The following is a 22,686-nucleotide window of genomic DNA, read 5'->3' on the forward strand; positions in this document are numbered from 1 at the left end:
AGGTTTCTTTTCAGGCTCTAGGTCTCAGGAGCCTAGTCTCCAAGAAGGGCAGCCTCAGGTCTTTCCTCCAGGGACACATTTAATGAATCAGCTTGTTGGCCACCTGCGACCTGAGCCCCATCCCAGACTTCTACACCCCCAACCCCACTGTCTCGAAACTCTGCCGGAGCTCAGCCGGTCAAGGAGGCCAGAGACAATTCTCCTTTCCCCTATTGTCTCTACTGTCCAGCTCCCAGGGACACGGGGACGTGTGGCGGGGGATGGGATCGGAGTATAACTGTAAAAGTCAAGGAATGGAGGCATGAATGTGCTTGCGTATCTGAATGAGGAGAGGAGGAAATTGGGCCCACGAGCACTGCCCAGACCTTTGTGAACCACTTGATTTATTAACGGGTAAACGGGCTGAAGCGGGGAGGCTGCTGCTGCATCTGGGTAAGAATTCTAGAAAGGTCTAGGGAACAGAGGGGCCATCTGTCTTCAAGGGTTCTTCATCTCTGAGCTGCGCTTCGCGGTCAGAAGAGCTGGACACCGAGTTCTACTCCAGAGGAAGGAACTGCATCTTGGGGAGGCCCCAACCCCCTCACTGCACAGTCACCTCCATGGAACTGCTCCCCCTCTTCTTGCAACTCAGCTTTCCGTTCCCACTCCCCCGGGGTCCCTGGATGACCTTGACAGCCACACTGCCCTCCTTGAACCTCACTGAGAACCTGGAAGAAGAGACAGAGAAACTCAAGCTAGAACCTCCGTCCCCTGTGCCTGCCTCCTCTCCCTGGACACTATACCCCTCCCCCCATCTGATGACTCAAGACCTGAGAGCCCAGCAGTAAGGGGAGGGAGGCCGGGATAACACTGAGACAAACCCATAGCCCTGCCCTGACACGGTCTGCCTCACTTTCCAAGTGCATGAATTTCCCCGGTCACAATGACCAGGATTCCGGTCGCCTGTCCTGAGCTGTCCCAGCCCATGGCCTTACTTCTCAGTCACAGTGACAGAAAGCTGCCTCTGTGTGGCATCCAGCACTGCTTGGTACATTTTTGTCAGCAGTTCAACCACATGGTCACTGACTAGCAGGATGTCTCCCTTGGATACTGCCGATGACATCTTAGAAAAAGGAGGAAAAATTAGTAGAGACTAATGTCCCTGTGAGAGATTTAGTTCTAGCATATCCAGCCCACCTCAGCCCCAGCACGCCCACTCCAGAGACTCCATCTACAGGCCTCAAATACCTCACTCAGATGCAAGCTAAAGAGCCCATCCTGGAGGCTGGTGACTGACACCCCAGCCACGTCCTCCAGTCCAATGACAATTTGGGCCTGGGACTTCTTGGCATCGGTGAGAATCACGTGCCCCTTGGTAAGGAGGAGAATCCGTGCCGATGTCTGGAGAGGAGAGGGGAGAGTGAGGCATTGTCACCCCGCCCACCGCTGGGCAAAGCCGACGCAGAAGGCCCTCTGTGGGCTGCTGTAGCTCTTCACCTTGCCATTGCCGCGGTTGACCTTCTTCACGTTGTCTGCCACCAGGACAGGCCCTTCCTCCCTGCCCTTCAGTCTCTGTAGCTTGGGGTTCCCTTGCAGCCCAATGTAATCTCCGCGGAACGGGATAGGCACGCTGAGGGCGGGTGAGAGAGGCACCATGTGAATAAAGCCTTCCTGGGGGCCCTGCTCCTGTACATCTTGTCTTAGAGATCCAGAGACATGGTCCAGAATCAACACCATCATCAGTACAGTGCGACACACACACACACACACACACACACACACAAGCAAGCACACATGCACACAGGACTTCAAGGATGGCACAGCTTAATGTCTCCAGTCCTCCCTGGCAACCCTGATATGAGTTCAAGCTTAAGAGGTGTCATGTGACAGACATGGCTTCAGCATTTGGAGACCCTCACCTCTGGGGGTAGGAAGCCTTCTTGCCTTTAAACAGTTCACTGGCACAGAGCTTTTCCCTCAGTGTCTGCACCTGCTTCGGGGACAGCTGATCTCGGAACTTCTTGCACTGTGAGGAGGAGAAACCTCAGATCGTGGGGGTAATCTTACTCTCGAGGACATTTGGGGAGGAGAGAGCTGGTTGGGAAATGACAGGGACACAGAGAGGAGGGGTCTTGGTGGAGAGCTAGGGAGGGACTCAGAGGGAAGTGAGGTGTTGAGAGAGCAGACGCTAGCAAATACAAGCTTCACAAAACCGTGGCCAGCACACAGCACGCGGCCCAGGCTTAGCCCAGGTGGACATCCCACAGTATTCGCTGAATAAAGAACGGATGTCACCATGCCGCGAAGTGAACTTAGTCACAAATGTTGTGTGGTTCCCAGCGGCAGCAGGAGTCCCCCCCCCCCCCCCCCCAGTGGTGAGAGTCACTGAAACAGAAAGTAGACTATAGGTTATGGAGGAGGGGCCAGGACCACGGAGCAAAGAGCAGAGGTGTAGATGGTGGAGTGACCTTGCACCAACCTGGGTACGCTTGTTGCCAACATTTCAACACTTAGAAACGGGAACATAATTTGTGTATATTTACCACAGTAACGGAAAAAAAGCAATCAAGAGAAAAATGAGGGAGGGTCACATGAGAGAAGGGAGGGGCCTCAGAAACTCCACCTTCCACTGGTAGAAGATGCGCCGCAGCTCCTGATTGGCTGCGTTGAAGCATCTGTAAGGGGCGGCTGGCCACGTGTTGTCCAACACTTTAGTGGATGGCAAATTCTTCTTCAGGTTCAAGAGGAATTTCTGTGTCTGGGTTGAAAAGCAGAGCGTTAGGGGGAAACCTGAGAAGATCTGCTCTGAGGCAGGCCGACTCACACCCGGGTCCAGCTTCTCAAGAGAGCAGTCGCCCCGCCCATCCTGAGAGGTGGAGCGGAGCGGAGGAGGTGGGACAGGCTCACCTTCTGGGTCTCTGCGGTCTCACGCTGAGCTCTAGGGGTGGGAGTTAGGAACGTGGGAAGCAGTGGGATAGGAGGGCTGACACGTAGGGAGGAAAGTGGGCACTCGGACACCAGAGCCAGTCTCTATATATTGTCCCCTGGCCTTTTCTTCTCTCAGGTCACATTGACCTACAGTTGGGGCCGGTGTGGTGTGTGTGTGTGTGTGTGTGTGTGTGTGTGTGTGTGTGTGTGTGTGGTGTGCGTGTGTATACGTACCCGCGAGCTGGTTGTTGGATAGACAATCTGCCCTCGGCTCTAATCAATGGTGCCTGACACCTCAGCCTGCCATTCAAAGCCCTCCACTTGGAGCCCAGGGTCATGTGCCAGAAACCCATGGACTCCCAGAATTCCAACCACAAAGATTCCTTGCCACAGTACCCACTTCTCTGCATTCTTGAGGATAATGCCACCCGGCCTACTCCTTGCGTATCTGATAGTTCACAGAGATTCTGTCCAACTATGAGCCATAGGCCTGAACCCAGATACCCCAGTACCTCCCATAGCATCCTTCCAACCAGTGTAGAGCTGCTGAATGCTTGCCTTTGCTAGATCTTAATGTCCAAACCTGCCTAGAGCCATGGGCTGTCTAAGCTTCTGTTGGAAGAATGTAGGCAGAGGCTAGAAACTCAGAAGTCAAGTGTTTTACATCCCAGCCCGACCATTTACCAGCTACAGGGCCCGGAACAAGTTACTCAGCCTCTCTAAGTCTTTGTTTATTGAGATAGGATCTCACTATATATCTCTGGCACTTACTATGTTAAGGTGATACATGATTGGACAGAAGAGAGATAGGCGGAGAAAGGTCTAGGAGCGGAAGAGGAAGCTGGAGATAGGGATTGGGAGAGAGAAGATTCCGGGAGGAACAAAGATGGAGGCAGATGTTTATGTCTCTCTCGGTGCATCTCTTCATAAATAAGGTTGTCATGAATGTTTTATAAGGGATGGAATTGTGCAAGATCATTTGACTTATAAAGGTTGGCAAATTATATGATACCTATTGGATCAGAGGAGTTTGGTGTGTGCTTTGGTGTGACTACTTAATTGAGTTCAAAGGGTGTAGAGGCAGAATGCATAAAGCCCACCACAGTGTTGGGATGTTTATGTCTTAGGCTTGGCAACAGCTCGCCAAAGGGAAGTGAGTAAAAACACACCGGGGTGGTTGTATCCACCCGGGACAGAAGCAGCAGGGTGGTGGAGTGGACAGGGACTGAGTTCATAGAGATGGATGGCCTGGAGCACCAAGCTGGAGATCCCAGCAGTGCCAGATGGCCCCACAGGAGCCGGCAAAGCTCGGGATAAAAGGTTGGACAATCCAATTAATATTTATCGCAACAGCTATGTAGACCAGCTCACAGAGATCCACGTACCTCTGCCCCCTAAGTGCTGGAATTAAAGGCGTGACCCACCACGCCTGGCCCAAGTCTTAATTTTTTTTAACCTGTCAAACTGGAGAGAGCAGAGAGCCCATGGAACAGGGTGGTTAGAAGGAGTGTGGCCTGGTGTCAGTGTTCAGAGGAAATACCACCAGGCCAAAGGCCACAGCAAAGCGTCAGAAGTGCTGACAGAATCCGTGACCGGGATTCTCAGAGTGTGAGTTATTGAACCACACAGCTGCCTGACAAAGCGCAGGTGAAAGGAATGTTGGAAGAAGGGAGATAAGAGCAAAACCAGAGAGCAGGCCTCTGGTGTCTAGTGAGATCGCACGTACTGTGGGGAGAGACAAGACAAGGTGGAGCCAGCACAACAGGCTAGGGTAGCCCGGGGCCACGGGGAAGGGGAAGGTGGGGGAGGGGGAGGCGGAAGCAGAGGGTGCCTCGAGGCCTCAGCTCCAGAGCTCCCACTCCCCCCCCCCCAGGCATGCAGTCCAGGCTTCAGGAAGACAAACAGGAATTCCAAAGGAGGGGGCACCTCATGCTCAACTGAGCAAACCTGGTGAGGGTCCTAAGAACTAGCAAATTCAGTCGCCTGAGGTCAGCCACACCTTCCTGCAGCCCCCAGGCTAGCCCGAGTGTCCCCCGTCTGGCCTTTGTCAAAGCTTCCCTGGGGTCCTATCCCTCTGTGGCTCAGAAGCACCAGCACTGTCTGGCATGCTGCACCCACAGCTGGGGAGCTCCTTTCAGTTCCTCCCAGAGATGCCCCTCCTCACTTTCATGGGCTACAGAGGAGGAAGATGTGATTCTTTCCACCTCAGAATGGATCTCAGAGGCCAGGCTAGTTAATCTTGCGGGGTCCACAGTCCACTTTGTAAGAAGGCTAGCACAGCCAGTCTCTCCCCAAGTCTGTGGCTGAGGCTCAGGAATACTTCTCAGCCCAGGATGCAGACAGCATCTACCTGAGCCAAGTGATGTCTGATGTGACTCCAGCCATGGACACCGGAGCTTACTCCCAGTGTGTGACTGCTCCATCCCATGGAGTGGAAAAGCTCCAAGGAAAAGCTTAGAACCACTCCCCATACTCCCCCAAGACTGCCCCAACTCCTCACCCCTCTCCCAGCTTAGTCCTACTTACTATGCTGTGGTAGATAAAATTTGCCAAGGTGAGGGCAGCGCCTGACCGGAAGTATTTCCGATAGTTCTTGCGGGCCTGGAGGGGACATGTGAAGAGGAAGTCAGTGTGAAGACAGTCTAGAAGAGGTTCTGCTATTTTGTTTTCAACCAGAGTACAGAGTCAGAAAAATGAATAACAAAAGGGGGCTGAGATTATAACCGAAAAATGGTATGAAGTCGCTTACAGTTAAGGGCAGAAACGCCCCCAGACCTACACCCTGGTCTCCTGGATGCACACCCCCAGCCAGAGCGGGGGGGGGGGGGTCCCAGTGTTGCAGAGTGGCCCTAGGAAGGTTTTCTCAAGGCACGTGGCGGGGTGTGGGGGACCCAGCAGACACCGCGCGTGAGACCCCTCTGCCCTTACCTTCCACCCCCTCACGAAAGCCTGGATCAGCAGTACTGACGCCCGGATCTTCCCATACTGCTTCTTTTGCTGTAGGAAACACCACACGGCGGTTAGGAAAAGCCACCTGTATCCCACCCTCGCCCACCCCACCCCCCACAACAGGAAGTAGCAGCACCTTGTAGCCCCGGAACCAAGCCGAGATGAGGATCTGACTCTTCCGCATCTGCTGGTAGTGGGTCCGACAGCGCCAGCCCCGGTAAATCTTCTGTATGAGGGTGGCGAGCTGCTGAAGCCTCAGTCGCCTCTGCTCTTCCAGGTAGAAAAGCTGCGGTGGGGGTGGGGGCGAAGAGGGGCTTGTTCTCACTTGCACTGCCCTGAATGCACCTGCCGTTCAGCGTCCGCTACACCCAGCAAGGCCCTACTATGAGCTCCTAGCCCAGGCGGAGAACGTCCAGCACTCAGTTCCCAGGGTGGCACCTTCCTCGGGTACCATCCAGTCCTGTACTGGACGCCACCTTCCTCTTTCTCAGGTGAGCTTGTCTCAGCTCCACATTCCACCCCCACCAAAAGGCCACACTTCCTCACTCACAGTCTTGGGGCTTCTGATGAAGATCTTTGTCTTCCCGTAGGCCAGCTCCTCTGATGGCAAAGTCAGAGACCCGAGCACCTTCTCCACACCTTCCCTGCAGAAGCAGATGGGGATTGCTACAGAGAGGTGTGTCAGGGCAGAGTCCTTTCCACATCTCTCTTATCCCTCTGCAACCCTGCTGAAGAGAAATGTCATTTCCCCAAGAAGCCATCCAGCTGCTTCAGCAGACTTACTCAGCCCCTTCTCCCTGCTGGGTCTTACCGATCTTCCCCGTTCCAGCGTGGCCAAGTGCTGCGGCTCAGCAAGCAGTACCTTTCCAGGAAAGGCTTATAGCTCTGGCGGAAGGCGTAGCCAGCCCTGCGAACCCGAACATTCTCCAGCAGCCCTAGGTATCGAGCCTGGACCATAACCAGCTCTGAGGTGAACCTGCCTTGCTGCTGCTGATCGTTGGGCTTTATGCACCTGGTCGGGAAGTCGGGAAGACACAGGCTCAGGAGCGGACACCTTGCCATTGAAAGAAACGGCTCTGGTCTCCACACACCTACACTTCCCACAACTCCCAGAGGTGGACATCTCAAGGCAGTGAAAAGAGACCCTCCAGTCTCACTCTCTGACTCCACTCTGTCGGCCACTGGGTGTTCTCAGCTCCTCATCAGGTCCTGTTTTCCCCGAGGACAGAGTCTCTAAAACCCTGTTCCAAAGACTCCCTGACACGTGCACAGACCCAGATGGAGGGTGTTCACAGTGTGTCCAGCTTTTCACCTGATGTAGTTGGGGTTCTTGGAATACAGGTTCTTCATGAGTACGGCCACGGAATTCTTAAACTGGGTCCCGGCAGTCGGGGGACGTTTGAGAGACGCTTCCTTGGGATTCCCCTCTGGGAACAAGGACTGAAGGAGAGGATGCTGGGCCTTCCACATTGTCTGAGATAGGTCTCTGAAGAGTAGGTCATTATTCTTGTCGATGAAGCCGGTCACGTTGTATGTCACCTGCAGAGGAGCAGATGTGGGTTCAGAACCTATGGCTTCCTTCTGGCACTTGGACCCCCAGTCTCACTGAGAAATACCCTCAGCTGGCCCACGCAGCCCTACTGCTTCACCTTGCCCGCATAGTGGCAGATGCGGAAGCAGCTGAGGCCCATGGTACGGTCATACTGCCGCTGGGCATTCTGGGAGACTTTGCTCTCGTAGTGACTGTGCTTAGAGAAGAGCTGGTTCAACTTCGCTAAGAAAGTGGAGTCGCTGACCACCCCAGGTCTCAGGCATTCCTCATCCAGCATGGCCAAGATGCCTCGCTGACTCTAGGCCAAGGGAACAGAGTTAGGGTAACCTCCACCTGGTCCTTCAAGATGTCCACAGTATCACAGATGTCCCTTCAACCCGCTTGTGTGGGGGCATGGATTCTCAGGTAGTCTGGAAAGGGAGGTTCCCCCGGGGTGAGAGGGACAGCTGCTTACATGTTCAATGAGGTTACAGATGATGCCGTTGTCAAAGTAGTCCACCTTTGTCCACGGTATGCCCTGGACAAGGGAGACATCGGTTACAGAAGCAAGTCTCAGACCCAGGCTCCCTTTAGCCCACCCTACAAGGGAACTTTAGAAAGGCTAATCACTCAGACAGGTCTTGGTGTCATTCCGTTTACAACTCATCCCTCCCAGGATGGTGGGGGACGGGGACAACTTCTGAAATTGCAGCTATGGTGCTTGAAGGCCTGCTGTGGAAGCAGGTTCTTGAACTCACAGGGAATGTCTCCATGTTTGTGAGATACTCAGACATTCACACTTGGAAGTGGACTGGCTTAATCAGAGAGCTTTTCTAACACCCAGCAAGGGGAGCTGTGGTCTACACTGAGTCAGGGAGAGGGTGTGAAGATCCGGAGCCTCAGGGCACTGCTCATGAGCAAGTCTGGAGTGCTGCAGTTCTAACAGCGGAAGGCAACATCACCCAGCACTGGGGAAGGCAACAGATTCTGACATGTTAGATGGGAATTGTGTGGGTGCCAAGCCCAGGAGAAATGTCCCTTCTCAATCTGTCTCTGTTTGTCACAGGCCAAGCATAGCTGTCACTTCGTTCACACCAGGACATGAACATCCTTCCGTCTGTCTGTCTCCTGTCTGGGCTAGCCTCGAGTGCAAGGCTGGGGACATGGAGGATTGGAAGGACACACAGCGTTGGGGTAACTTAGTACTTGCTGAACGCTCAACTGTGAGAGGGAGACATTCTGTCCTTGTGTTCCCGTCTGGGCACAGTTAGAGGGAAATTGCGATCAAGGAGAAAGGCATGCGCCTCAAAGTCCTTAGCAGGGCTAGCAGGAGCTGTGCTCACTTCTCTCTTGTATTCTTCCTGTTCCTCCTTCAAGGTCAGCTCTATGAACACCTGCTGTAGTTTCTCGTTGCAGTAGTTGATCACGAACTGCTCAAAGCTGTTATCCTGCAAGTAAGGAGGGAGGCTCACTTCAAGTCCCCCCTTGCCTACTGTGAGCCTGTCCCCTACACCGGGGTGCAGGACACTGAGGTCCGATGCTCTCTCACCTCCAGTATCTCAAAGCCGTAGATATCCAGGACCCCCATGACCTTCCTTTTCTCCCCAGTTCCCACCTGAAGAAGAGGGAGGGGGAAGTATGAGGAATGGCTCGCTGCGTGAACCAGGAAGCAGGACTATCGCAGGAACAAACTATGGTATGCTGGAGCTGGCTGGAGGGGAGCTGTGGTGTCCCCCTTCTTCCCCTTACGCTCACTGCAGGACAAGCCAAGGAGAAAGGGGAAGATACAGATTCCGCCAATGGCCCCCATAACATGAACAAGGAGGGCTCAAGATGCTCTCGGGGCAACGGTTCTTCACCTTCCTACCGCTGCGGTCTTTAACACGGTTCCTCGTGCCTGCCGCGCTGGCCTCCCATCACACATTTATGTCCATTGCTACTTCACAACTGTAATGTTGCTACTGTTATGAGTTATAATGTAAAAGACATCCATGTTTTCCGATGGTCTTAGGAGACCCCTGTGAATGGGTTGTTGTCTCGACCCACAGGATTTGGCTGTCCCTTACATTTTAACATTCTATAAAAGGAAGTCCCATGCCATCTATTACATGATCTGATTAGTTGCAGTTTGAAGAGGGGGAAAAAAGCATTTGCCCCGGCCAAGATGTGTCACCTAACCCTGGGGCCTTTGGCGTGCCTTCTCCGTAGTCAGTGTTACGGAAACTACTGGGCAGTGACAGCTTTACTGTAGCTCAGTAGTGAAGCCATACTTAGCATGAGTGAGGCCCTGTTTGTGTCCCCACGTCAAAGCCATAAATAAATATTCATTTATTGACTGCCTGAGCCACCACTGCAGCCTTTCTGTTCCTTTGTACAGCCGAATAGTACATCTGTTTATCTAGTTGTAATCTGATGAACATGGGTTGTTTCTTCCATTTTTTGTCTAAATAAGTTATGTATGGCTCACTATTTTTTTTTGGTCTATCATGTATAACATTTCTACAACCTTCTCTTGGATCTATGCCAAGGTGTGGAACTGCTGAGTCATACGGCAACCGTGTGCATCTGGTCTGCAGTAAACGCTTTGAAGCAGGCAGAATCACGGGTGTTAGTGGATGTTGCCAAATCAGGAACCTGAGGCTGAGTATCTCTGAGAACTGGATCACACAGAGGGCTCAGACTCCTCTTCAGAGCTGGCAGCCAGAGAGGGTGAACAGGCTTGGGGAAGAGCGACCTCACCTTAATGCTCTCGTTGATGCGGTTCACTATCCAGTCAAAGAGGCGGCTGTAAATGTTCTTTGCCAGGGCGTCCCGAGCGTATTGAGCCTGGGCGGGGGACACAGTCTCCTTATTGTAGCAGCCACAGAACAGTCTCAAAGTCAGCTCCTTCGGGAGGGCTCTTACCTGCGTGACATTCAGCACTGTGACCACCTTCTCTTTGCCTGTCTCCATGGTTCTTGAGCACAAAGCTCTCTCTAATTCCACAGAGTTCAAACGCATCAGCTCCCCAATCTCCTGAATACCTAGAAGGAGACAGAAGTGCAGCATGGCCGAGGGGGGAGGGGCTGACCATCAAAGCTGCCTGGATGACGAATGACCCACAATGGGAAGTCACTGTGGTTGACCCAGGAGGAGTGGGCCCACTGCAGGTTAGATTACACCATATCTCAGGAGATTCAACTAAGGTTCTGAACGTCTCAGACCAGAGCCTAATTTGTTTTCGGAAGCTTGTTCTGAAGTGCTTCAGAAGGGTGACCAGTGGGTCTCCCTGGAGGAGGCCGCAGGAGCAGGCTTAGCGAAAGTGGACCAGGCTAGTCAGGTTGGAGGTGGTTCAAAAACTGGACTGAGGGCAAGGGAACTCATGGAGGGCTCCAGGAAGGTTAGCACCCACCTTTCCCGTCACAGATGCCGCTGGCTGGAATCCCGTTGGCCTGGAACTCATCGGTCAGCTTCACATTCCCCAGCTTCAGCACCAGGGCTGCCACCTCCAGCACTTGTCTAATTTCCTCCTCCGAGAACCCGATCACGGACATTGCACTCTTGGGAAGAGAGCAGAGGTGGAGCTGAGCTCGTGGGGCCAGCCCAATGGCTCTGTTTGCAGGTCCTGGGCTCAGAGGGTGGCCCCGGCAGCCTGAGGGCCCCAGGCTGCCCACACGCCGCACTCACCTGCACAGCCCTGAAGTTGGAGGCATCATCCATACCGTTCACTCTGGACACCTCCCCATTCAGGTAGGCATAGCAACGCATGTCCTGCTCAAGCTTCAGGGCCTCTGGGTGTACAGAGAGAGTATGGGGGGGGGCGGTGATCACCTGTTCTCTAGAATACCTGACACCTCACGATCTTGCCCTGGGTCGTGATTTAGGTTCATCCTTTGTCTCCTTTGGTTGGGGATAATACAGTCCTATGATGACAAATGAATTTTTAAACTGGTTTTTAGGGTTGGGTATTGGTATCTGTTAGAGAATTCCACAAGAGTCTCACTGACTATTATCCCCATCCTTGGGGTTCCAAACAATAAAAACAACCAAGCAAGTCCTCCCTGCTCTGGCACACATGTGCCCCCAGCCTCACCGACCCCTGCTGTGCCCACACAGCAGTGTCTGCTCCCTAACACTGCCCCCACCCAGCCCACCCCCGCCCCACGAAGTTTCTTGCTGATGCTGGCTGCTGAGCTAAAGGGCTTTCTCGTGTTCCCCTGTGATAAGCGAGACTCCCGGTCCACATCAGAAGAGCTAGGTTTTGATTTTTTTTCCTTTCTTCCCCCAAAATGAATGTTTTGTGTGTCAGAATTGCTTCTCGTTTACATGTTACCTGGCTGGCAAATAGGATTTTTATTTTCATTTCAATAAATGAGCCAAGGAAATGTCCCAAGCTGTTTACAAAGATAGGAAGACTAGGCTGATCGTAGAGCAGAGCTGTATCAATTATATTTTGTGCAAATGATCTGAGGATAGTGAACGTCAATCAGTGGCAGCTCCTTCTAACACACAAATTCTGCAATCAGCTCTTACAAAGGAAGGGAAGCTGGAAAGAATGAGTCAGAAAACTCAGGTAGAATGAAACCAGGGAGATCCACCCAGACTCAACTTAAACGAACAGGTATGAACCCAGCCAGAACAAAACCCTAGTGCCTGTGAGTCAGACAAACTGAACAGCATTAAGGCCATTAAGCCAAGAAGGGGAGAATAAGACTATACAGCAGTCTCCTGAGCCATAGAGACTTGGGGGGGGGTATGCAAAAACCAAGCACAGAATAACAAGGAATCAAGAGACAGCTCCTTAGGGGCTGGAGAGCCACAGTTTCTCCCAGCTGGAGGGGAGGGTTTCAAACTCTGTCAAGAGCCAAGTCCTCCCCACCCCCACTCCCTCATCCCCCCACACCCCTCCTCCCCCAACCCCCACCTGCACCCTCAGTAATGCTCACCCAGGGCCACCTCTGGCCTGTCCAGTTTCAGGCTGCTGGGAAATCTTCCCCAGAACAGCCAAGATCCATGCTATCCACCCCTGTGGCTGCCTGCACAGGCTTATTGGAACCAACCATAGTGCACTGGGGCATGTCTGCTCACACGCCTGCCATCCCTACAAAACTGAGTTCTTTGATCCATGTCACACTCTCACTGAGCCCAAACATATGCATGATCAGGAGATGCTGGATGGATGGAAGGATGGATGGATGGATGGATGGATGGATGGATGGATGGATGGATGGACAGATTGAACCTCAATAGCGCTATCTAAGAAAAAAAAACCAGGAATACTGCCGGGCAGTGGTGGCACATGCCTTTAATCCCAGCACTCAAGAGTAGAGGCAGGCAGATCTCTGTGAGTTCGAGGGTAGCCTGGTCTGCAGAGCTAGTTCCGGAACATCCAGGGATACACACACAGGGAAACAAACAAACCAAAGAATAGAAGGAAAAGAAAGAAAACCAGGGAAGATCCTAGGTAAGCTAGACATAGAAGGCTAGACACAGTTCTAAAAACCCACCTGTCCTGCCTGCTTCTGTGAAGCTGTCAACAGAGCCTCTAGGGGTGAAGGAGGAAGGAAGGTATCTATCTGGTAATCAGTGTCCCAGGCCTGATATCAGCATCGGCATGGGGAGAGAAGACACGGGCAGGGCATAGGGACAAGGGCAGTAAGGACACAAGGAAGGCCATCTCTGGCCTTGTGCCAGCAGAGAGCAGCACCACCAGGGGACTTGTCAACCCCGAGCTATAAGGCTCTGGGTATAAAATGCAGGGAGGAGGCATGAGAGAAAGAGCGACCTGGGGCTCCGGTGATAGCACAGGGTTGGGGCTCCCAGGATGATCACATACTCAGCAGCTGTGTGTCCGCTCCAGCCAGCAGCTGATAGAAGATATGGAAGTTCCTCTCCCCTTTGAGTTGCTTCACCACTCGGGACTTCTCAAGCAGATCTGGGAGGGAGTGAGGAAAGATCTGTCTGAGCGTCCAGGAGACTCAGCAGATCCCTCCCATCCTGCCCTGAGCCCCAGTGTTCCTAAGAACCTAACAATCATCTCCCCTGCAGAAGCGCATGGGCACAAAGGGACAGAGGTGGGGAGTGTTGATGAGGCTCATGGGAGGGGGACACATACAGTTGGTGATGACGCCGCCGAGGGGGGACCCTTTGAAGTCAAACTCAATATCCATGTACTTTCCCTGCATGGAGAGACCAGAGAACGCCTTGGCTGTCTTTCTCTCCTTGCACCTGTGGGAGGGCTCTGTTCTGCCCTCCTTGCTCTCAGTCCACGCACACATGCACACTCAGATGTGGGCAGATGTGGACACTCACAAATCGAGAGGAGTTGTCATTTCGGATGGTCTTGGCATTGCCAAATGCTGTGGAAACAAAGAAAGAGAAAGTCAGGGGCTGAAGCTCCCAAGAGTTAGAACCTAGAGAAGAAAAGTCTAGTGGGGACAGCTCCTTCTGGTCTGGGAACCAGTGATTTTGGAAGAGTGTCAGAGGCTGAGGGACTCTGGGAACGAAGAGAGTAGAGGCTGGTGGCTCACCTTCCAGCACTGGGTTTGACTGAAGCAGTTGCTCCTTCACAGAGTTCACCTGCTCCCCTTTCCCACAGACAGCAGCCACGTATGACATCACCAGCTTACTTGCCTCTGTGCAGGAGAAGCTCCAAGTGAGTTAGGACATGTCCACTCCCCAACCCACCCACCCACACACACACACACTCACACGCACAGTTAGAGCCCTTGGCCAGGATACAACAGCTTCCACCCCTTAGCTTTCAGAGAGTCCCTAGCTAAGGTACGTCCACTCCCATCCCATTTAGCTGTGGGCGCACATGCGTGCTTCAGTTTTTGGTTTTGGAGACCTTCCTCTAGGTAGCTCTGGCTGTCCCAGAACTTGCTCTGTAGACCAGGCTGGTCACAAACTCAGAGATCCACCTGCCTCTGCCCCGAGTGCTGGGAGTAAAGATGAGTGTCACCACTCTGTCACGTGCTACTCTTGTAGAACACCCATATCAGGTGGCTCAACACCACCCGGAACTGCGGTTCCAGAGGATCTGATAGCCTCTTCTGGATTCCACAGGCACCTGTATGTCTGTAGTGCAAATATATACATTCACTCAGGCATATATTCATAGAGACACAAAGATGTAAAAACCCTAAAAAAGAAAAAAGAAAGAAAAGAAAGCCTAGAAAGGAAGTAATGGAAATTGAGAAGAGGGACAGGCCTGGCTTAGAGAGATAAGATGATTCCAGACATGCTTTCTGGTTTCCCCCAAGCCTGGAGTCTCCTCACCGGTCTTGCCGGCTCCGCTCTCCCCTGTGATGAGGATACACTGGTCCCGGTCTCGGTCCTTCAGTGACTGGTAGGCCACATTTGCCAAAGCATAGCTTGTGGGGAGAAAGTGGGCAGTAACTAAAATGAGGTGAGCCCAAGATGGCGTCTTCCAATCCTTACCACCCTCCTTGTGTGGACCAGATCAGACAAGAACTGACAGTCTAGGAAGAATTCTCAGGGGAGAGGGATGCGGGAGAACCTCCCTTGGGGAAGGGCTGAAGATGAGAATGTGTCACGGACACCTGTCAGCCCTCCTCTGGTCCCTTTACTCACATGTGGGGCTTCAGCTCATAGAAAGTAAAGTCCCGGTATTTGGCGATGAACTCTGGGCCATAGATAGGAAGCTGCTGGTAGGGATTCATTGAGATCACCACACTCCCAATGTACGTCTGGAGTCAGGAGGAAGGTGAGACAAATGAACCTGGCAGGAGGAATACTGGGACCCCCTGGGCACCCCCACACCCTGGCTCCCATGGCAAACTCACATAAATCTCTTTTTTTTCATAACGAAGTTGGAGGTTCTTGATTAGAGACTCCTCATCCAGGGGTTCCAGGAGGATGAGGTCCTCCACCCCGACGGAACCTTCCAGGAGAGGCATGCCAAGAGGCTAGAGGGTCCTAGGAGTAAACATGGTGAATTGCTGCTGACCACTCAGCTTAAGAGTTAAGTCACAGTGGGAGGGGAAGAAGGCATAAGGGCCTACAAGAGCCCTCTTCTCCCTCTCTAAGGAGAGCACTCTAGGCAGAAGGGTCTCCGGACCAACCTGGCTGGCCAGGAGTGGAGGAACCCTGGGTATAGGGTGGGATGGGCATTAGATAGGACTACCTTTGTCTGCCCACCTGGGGAAAGGGGGGCAGAATTGTGTTTAGGGAAGGCTGAAGGAAGGGCGAGCCAAGCTTTGTTCTGCTCTCCCTCCTCCCTCCTGAGGGGGTGCTCTCTGGTTCCCTGCCCCAGTCAGTGCTTGTTCAATCCCAACCCCTATTTCAGTCACCAAATCCCCCCATAATGCCCATCTCCAGAGGTCTCTCTTGTCATAACCACAGTGACTTCATTATTAGATGGCATTGGACAGGGTGTTGTGTTCAGAAACATAAACAGAAGACCTAACTGCCCATAGCCAACAGGAATGGGTATACTTTCTCAACTGTCCGGTCTCCAGTTGTCCCGCCCGATTCTGTCCTTTAACTGTGAAAGCTTCGCATTGTTTACCCATACCTATCGTCTTCTGGCATGGACTTTGCCCAAAGAGACACACCCCAGTTTTTAGTAGCTGGTGGGAACAGGCAAGGAGTGCTCTAAGGAGAACTCTGGGGGGTGGGGGAGGGCTGGGCCGGGCTGCAGGCATGTGGCAGGTGTTTCTGCAGGAAATACAAAGCCCTGCTCAAGCTGACTGAATAGGCGGGGTGACAGGATTAGTGCAATGGTCAGCGCCACTCCCAAGCAGGAGCAGAACACATTCCCTCACTCTCTGGCCTCTCTTAACCAAGGGGTAGAATGAGAGTAGCATCCAGGGCAAGGACGCCACCCATCCTTCTCTCCCCTTCATTCTGCTTTCCCCAAGCTCCAGTAACTTCCTAAACTCCTGGAGTACCACATGAATACTAATGATGACAGTCTCTAGTAAACATGCAGCATTCATCACAGGCCAGACAGAGCTCTAAACACAGCAACTTGACAGCTACAACAGCCCATGAAGTAGAGAAGCTTTTATTAACCCATGTTTCTCCGGTTAGGAGTATGTAGCCACGCATGGTGGCTTGTGCCTGTGATCACAGAATTCAGGAGGCCAAGGCAGGAAGATCGCTTAAGACTGAAGCCAACCTGAGCTGCACAGTGAACCGCAGACCAGCCTGAAGTACAAAGTAAGATCCATCTCTGTCTCTGTCTCTCTCCCACCTTTGAGTACACACACACACACACACACACACACACACACACACACATACACACACACACACACATACACACACACACACACACACACATACACACACACACACACAGTCTTTGGCAGGGAAGGGTGTGAAGCAGAGGTAGGGTATGATGACACAGCTTTGATTTTGAATTGAGAGAAATAAAAATCTGATTATTTGGAGGTAAGAAATGGAAAAAAGAAAGGAATCCCAGAAAGGGCACCCCAAAGTGACAGGGCAGGGTGGGACTTACCAAACAGTAGAAATAAGGGTGTTATATCTTCAGTGCCCCTTGGAGAATGGGGTCGGGGGGCCAACTCCCAGTCTGATGGGAAGGGTATGGGCCACAGATACCAAGGATGGAGCAGTGTCTTCGTTAACAGGAGCTGTCCATGGTGTCAAAGAAGCCAGGTGTCCTCTGTCCGACCTTCCTCTGTGCAGGCTCTCCTCACCCCAGCTCCCTGTGCCACTCAGGCCAGAAGAGGCCAGAGAGATGGCTGCTCAGCACAAAGTCCAGGGCTGTTCCTGCTGAGGGTGTGGTTCCCTTAACCCTTCACAAGCTCCTGAAGCAGACTCCCTGCATTTAGGGAAAACCTATCTGCCTGGCTCTTACTGAGGGTTCCAATCAAGAAGAATCCATGCCCCATTGTTCCAGGAATTTTGAAATAAGAGCAGAGTTAACAGAATTTGTATCCAAGAAAAGATTTTCCAGGAAAGAGTTGGAAATGTTGTCATGAATGGAAGCAGGTTTGGGCAGGTGTGTGTGTGTGTGTACTCAGATCACTTGAAGGGCTAAGTGACAAAATCCCAAGTCCTGTGCATGTCCCTTCTCTTTAGTGACAAATGATCATAAAGACCCACAGACTGAAGTAAGAACTGTGGCTCCTTACATTTGCCTGGACATCCATTCCACTGTCTCCCACCCAGTGCGTTAGGCCACACAGAAGCCAATGTCATGTTCATGTGACAACTGCTCTCCACTTCCATGGCTGGCACATCAGGGACCATGGACAACACACTTCCTGATCTTCCTTCAATGACTGTAGCCTAAGGTCTGAGGGTTATAATTTTAGTAATTTCTCAGCAATAGGACACCAAATAAGACCCTGAGATGTTTCCTGGGTTTAGCTTAGCAGAAAATGGCCCTGCCAGTCAGGTAAAAGCTTATACATTCCAATTTCCCAAACATGCCTTCATCCACCCAGGAACATCCCTAAGCAGCATGCCCCTCTGCCTCTGAAGCATGCACAAAGAGAAAATTAGATAATTGTATCACTTAACATGGAGACTTGGTATTCTAACTTCAGCCTCTGCTGCTTGGTTCAAGGTCCGAGCTCTGTTGCTCTTGCAGAAGCACTCCGCATAAACCTGGCCCATCAGCAGTTCCATTTCCAAACCCGCCCTTACATAATTTATTGATTTACTGTGCCTATTTGAAGGGAAAGAGCAAGGAAAAGGAAGAGACCGCTGAACAGAAGTGGCATCAAGGTATAATCCCCTGCTACAGGGGAAGGGTGGTGCAATGGCCTCAGAGCCAAGGTGACTACTGATCCCACTGTCCTGTGGAAGAAAGAGACCCAGAGTAAGAAATACTTTCCCAGGACCACACCCACACAAACCTCCACAACTGGCACTATGCTCTCAGGGCTAGGAATCTGCAGCCGCCTGGTGTTTGTCTTTCTCTACTCATCGACTCATGTGAGTGCCTACTGCATGCTTTAGATTTAAAACATTACATCTCCAGCTACCAACCGTGCTGGTCTGCCTGGGACCCACAGTGGGCTCCCATATACCTGGAGGTGTGAACCTGGGAGCTAAAACAAGGGAAGACAGTGGCTGGGTAAGGTAATGCACTTTTAATCCTGGTACAGGGAGGCAGACAGGGGGATCCTTGAGTTTGAAGCCAGTCTGTTCTGTTATAGGGAGCTCCAGGCCAGCCAGTGCTGCACAGTAAAACCCTGCCCCTCAGCCTACAAAACAAAAACTAGGTAAGACCTGGGTATAAAACCTAACAAGTGGGTGGCTGTTTACAATGTATCAAACGCACATCCAAGTCTCCTGGGATTTTAAAATCAGCCGCACAGGGGTGCTATGGGCAGGCACAGCACTGCGAACTACTTCAAACTAAGGTGAAGCAATCCAGGTACTAGTTTACTCCTAAAATCATCTTTGTCTTGGACCTACTTCAGGGATAGGAGGCATAGCTCAGTCTGTATTATGTGGTTAGCACAGAGTCCCTGAATGACCTCCAAACCTGAAATCAAAAACAAGCCTACCCCATACAGTGGATGTACAGGAACCTAATGGGATGCAGGAATGTCTCATGGTGTGGTGGCGGTGGTGGCAGTTTATGGAAGTGATTCTGCCAAGACCCAGCAGCACCTATGCACTTAAACGTAGGACTTGACTATTTATGTGACTTACAATCTGAAGCAGCAGACAGGAGAGATGGTAAGGAAATAATTCCAGTCCTTCGGCACTGACTTGATAGTTGAGGACAGCTACCTGTTCCCACCAATTCACTCCACAAGCCTCTCAGACATAGTAAATTAAAAGATGCTAATCTTTAGTAAGCCAGGTGTGGTGTGGTGACTTGTACCTGGGAAAATAAGTTCAAGGCCAACCTAGGCTACACGACTCTCAAAACTTACTTCCCAGACTCCAAAATACTAAACCAAAATATATTTGGGACAGGGAGTTACTCAGTGGGTAGGGACACTTGCTGTGAAGCCTGATGACCTAAGTTTGACCCCTGGAATCCACATGGTGAGAACAGACTCACACAAGTTGTCCATAACATGAACACACACATGAATACACACAAGAAATAAATATTGAAATGCTTTAATTTTAAAAGACTACTATGCAGTGTATAAAACTTTATTAATGTTGAGATTATTTACAAGCCACAAGAGAAATAAAAAACTACATGGCATCAATTTTTCTTACATAAATGTGGAAGACTCATAGCAAACAGCTATCCCTGAAAACGTTCTTCCTCAACATTCACTAACATGTATTAAATATAAATGACACACACTTTATCTAGTAGTTTCTTAGCCCTGTCATTTCAGGAATAATTCATAGACATGGAAACTGTGGCCACTGCAGGTTGTAATGGGCTTTAAGGTTCACGTCAGGGACAATCTGTCATGGCCACAATGCTCACACTGCCCACAAGTGCAAAGCAAATGAATTCACCATTTTTAACACCAAGAGTATGAAAAAGAAGAAGCTGGGCTTGGTGGCTCAAGCCTGTAATCCCAGCACTCAGGAGGCTGGTCAGGGCTACCGTGAGTTTTAAGCAAGCCTGGGTCATAAATATACTGAGTTCCAGGCCAGCCTGAGCTAGAGTGGTGCCCTGTCTAAACAATGCCTGCCCCCTAGGGAGGAGGAGAACATGTCAAAGAAAAATGACACATGGATGACACGTGTGGCCCAAAGTCTCGTGTCTGAGTCTATGTGACCTCTTCTGTCCCTGCTGAGGTTAACGAGTATCCATGTGCTTTGCTTGTTCCCAGTGGTCCTGCCATGTAAGGCACTCAACACTCTTGTTTCTTTCCTATTTTGAAATGGGGTCCCCATTGTTGCCAATGTCCAACTCAAGTGATCCCCTCGCCTCAGCCTTCCAAGTTCAGGCAGACACTAACCACCATGTCTGACTTCCAAACCTCCTTTGCAAGGTAGTCACCACCTGGCCTCCAACAGAGCCCATTATCAAGTCACGAAGAGGCCACTGGGTTACAACTGCTTAAGCTCCCCAAAGAAGTCATTTCTGCTGCAAGCAAAAACGCTCCAGCATGCTTGTAAGTGCAACAGCCACTGTGTGCTTATCCCTTGGTTTCAGTGCCTGCCTACGGGAGAGCACTCAGGAAACCTGCCCCTGCCCCTCCTGCGTTCAGACAAAACTCTTAGCATTCAAATACAGGCAATCACCTTGGACGGGAGTTCAAAGGAATACTAGAAGGTATTAATTTTCTGTCTGCATATTTCAACCTGTACCACTAGGTTCAGAAGAGTTGGGGGCACAGCTAAGGACCATTTTAACTCTGGTATCCATTTCCGAACACCTTTCTTTCCGGAACAAAAAAGTTGAGAACAATTACGTAACCCATTCCCAAACCCCTCATGAGTATCAAGGCAGGTGGGGGGAGGGGTCTCTGGCCTATTTGGGTCCTTTCATTCACCAAACCTCAATCACCCATGCCAAGTAGGGTAGGCTAAAGAGAACATAACTGATTAGCTGGGGGCTATGCCCTTGAATGGGAGGCAATATGATAAAATGGAACTGTGGGACCCAAAGAGCCATCACAGGCAAACCCACAGCTACTGACAGCACAAGAATATGGTGGGGAACTGGCTCTTTCTTAGTTCAAGGTAACCAAGTAATCAAAGTTGCTAAACTTTTTCTGGCTTTGATCACTATGTTCTCATAAGGAAAAGTAAACTGTAAAGTTTTATGCCGGCTGCCTCTTGTGTTCCCATTAATGGGAGTCATGTTCTATGAACTCAGGTCAGACCCATTAAAAGCAATAGATTTCCAATAACCATTGAGACCCCGAGTCCTGGAACCAATTTCTGGGTTGATTGCTGACATGGCAGCACACGGCTCCAGTGTCCAGCTCACTCCAGTTTTCCTCCAGTCCTTGATGAGATCATTCTGAGGAATGAGAGTGAGCTGACTCAAGCAGTGTCTGGGAAGCATCCAGCAGAGCCACGCGGGCGGCAAGGCTACACAGCACACAAATGGGGCACGTCCTTCACCGTCTGAGAGCAGCTCAGTTCTCCAACCACCAGGCAGGGGTAAGAAAATGAGCTTGGTTTGCTCACCCCAAATTCAAATAGTTTTTTAAAAATGGCCTTGAAAAGAAATCCGTATTTTACAAGGAGTCAACCCACAGAAGAGCAAAGTCACTCACAGTGAATTCTCATTAAAAGAATAGAAGTCCAAAGCCCCCTCCCCTTTAGCAAGCTGCCATCCCTAAGGAATGATCTGGGGGGAAGGCACTAAGGTCTGCCAAGATATAGCTACACCAGTAGTACAACTGAGTTTATACTAAAATATACTACGTATAAATTTCTGTAGAGAAGCCTCCAAAATAGTGTATTCTAGAGGCTCTTGTTAGTGGTGACTTTGTTTTTGGGGATTCGGGAACTGGACTACAGCCTGCGCCTGCGGGACGGCTCTCACTGCCTCTGAGGTTCACTCCCGCCCTTCAGCAGCTTTACTGGACACATCTACCATATTCATAATTCACAAAGACAAAAAGGTTCCCTTACAAAGTTTCTTGTGACCTGCAGCTCTAACCAGCACCTGCTCAAATATCATCCATTTTTTTCTCTTCTATCACCGTCTACCAGGTGAGGTAGTTGTCACTTTAGGACAATTTAAGGCTATGGGGACATTGGTTGAAATAACTAACTGGCCACCTGGAGAGGTGTCTCAGCTGACATTTTGGATGCTAGCAGTAGAGCCCAGGGCCTTCCCAGTTACATACTGAAAATGGATCTAAAGAGAGCTTCCTGAAAATACCATCTTCCTCCTCAATGATCCTAAGACAATGAGTCTGATGCTGTATTCCTGAGTGAGCACTGACTTCCCTGGCTGAAGGAATCACAAATGTTACACACTTCTTCCAGAGCAGTGGTGAAGATCACAATGAAAGAACCAAGCAAACGGCAGAAACTTGAGAGTCTGTCCCTCTAAACAATCCTGCTAGCTTCTAAAGGACCTGCAGAGCAAGGATTCTGAAGCTAACATCACTGCAGAGGCGGCATCTCTACACAGACTGTAAGGAGATAGTAACCTTGGAGAATGTGTCTGATCTAACAGCACAATGGGCACCAGAGGCAGGGAGTGACCTGAAAGGTCTGTTCTATGCCATGTGAAATGTGGCGGCCAGAAAACTAAAATGCATAGGAACAAACTTGGGATGCTTGTTCAGGGCTTACAAACTGGGAGCATGCTGGTGGTAAGGAAGGCTGAGTGGATATATAAAAGGGAGACGAGGGACATGGAGAGAAGATTGATTTGTTTTGTTATGGTGCTTGCAAGCTGAACCAGTAAGCACTCTACACTGAGC

At 51.0% G+C, this 22,686-nt stretch overlaps 1 protein-coding gene across 1 annotated transcript; it reads right to left on the bottom strand.

Annotated features, from left to right (window-relative positions):
* Positions 1-580: 580 nt before the first annotated feature.
* On the bottom strand, positions 581-15,288 carry MYO1A (myosin IA; the record flags this gene model as incomplete). Its single annotated transcript, XM_080935241.1, has 27 exons — positions 581-707; positions 975-1,102; positions 1,228-1,380; positions 1,477-1,609; positions 1,899-2,005; positions 2,603-2,737; positions 5,434-5,508; positions 5,836-5,904; positions 5,993-6,142; positions 6,407-6,500; positions 6,668-6,868; positions 7,169-7,395; positions 7,506-7,706; positions 7,863-7,925; positions 8,731-8,835; positions 8,937-9,002; positions 10,127-10,213; positions 10,292-10,410; positions 10,779-10,926; positions 11,054-11,157; positions 13,203-13,301; positions 13,482-13,545; positions 13,679-13,725; positions 13,897-14,001; positions 14,648-14,742; positions 14,963-15,078; positions 15,175-15,288. 27 exons carry the CDS (start codon positions 15,286-15,288, stop codon positions 581-583), a joined length of 3,132 nt encoding a protein of 1,043 aa, XP_080791367.1.
* Positions 15,289-22,686: the final 7,398 nt, after the last annotated feature.

This window comes from Micromys minutus (genome assembly GCF_963924665.1).
Source record: "Micromys minutus genome assembly, chromosome: 22".
Lineage (NCBI taxonomy): Eukaryota > Metazoa > Chordata > Mammalia > Rodentia > Muridae > Micromys > Micromys minutus.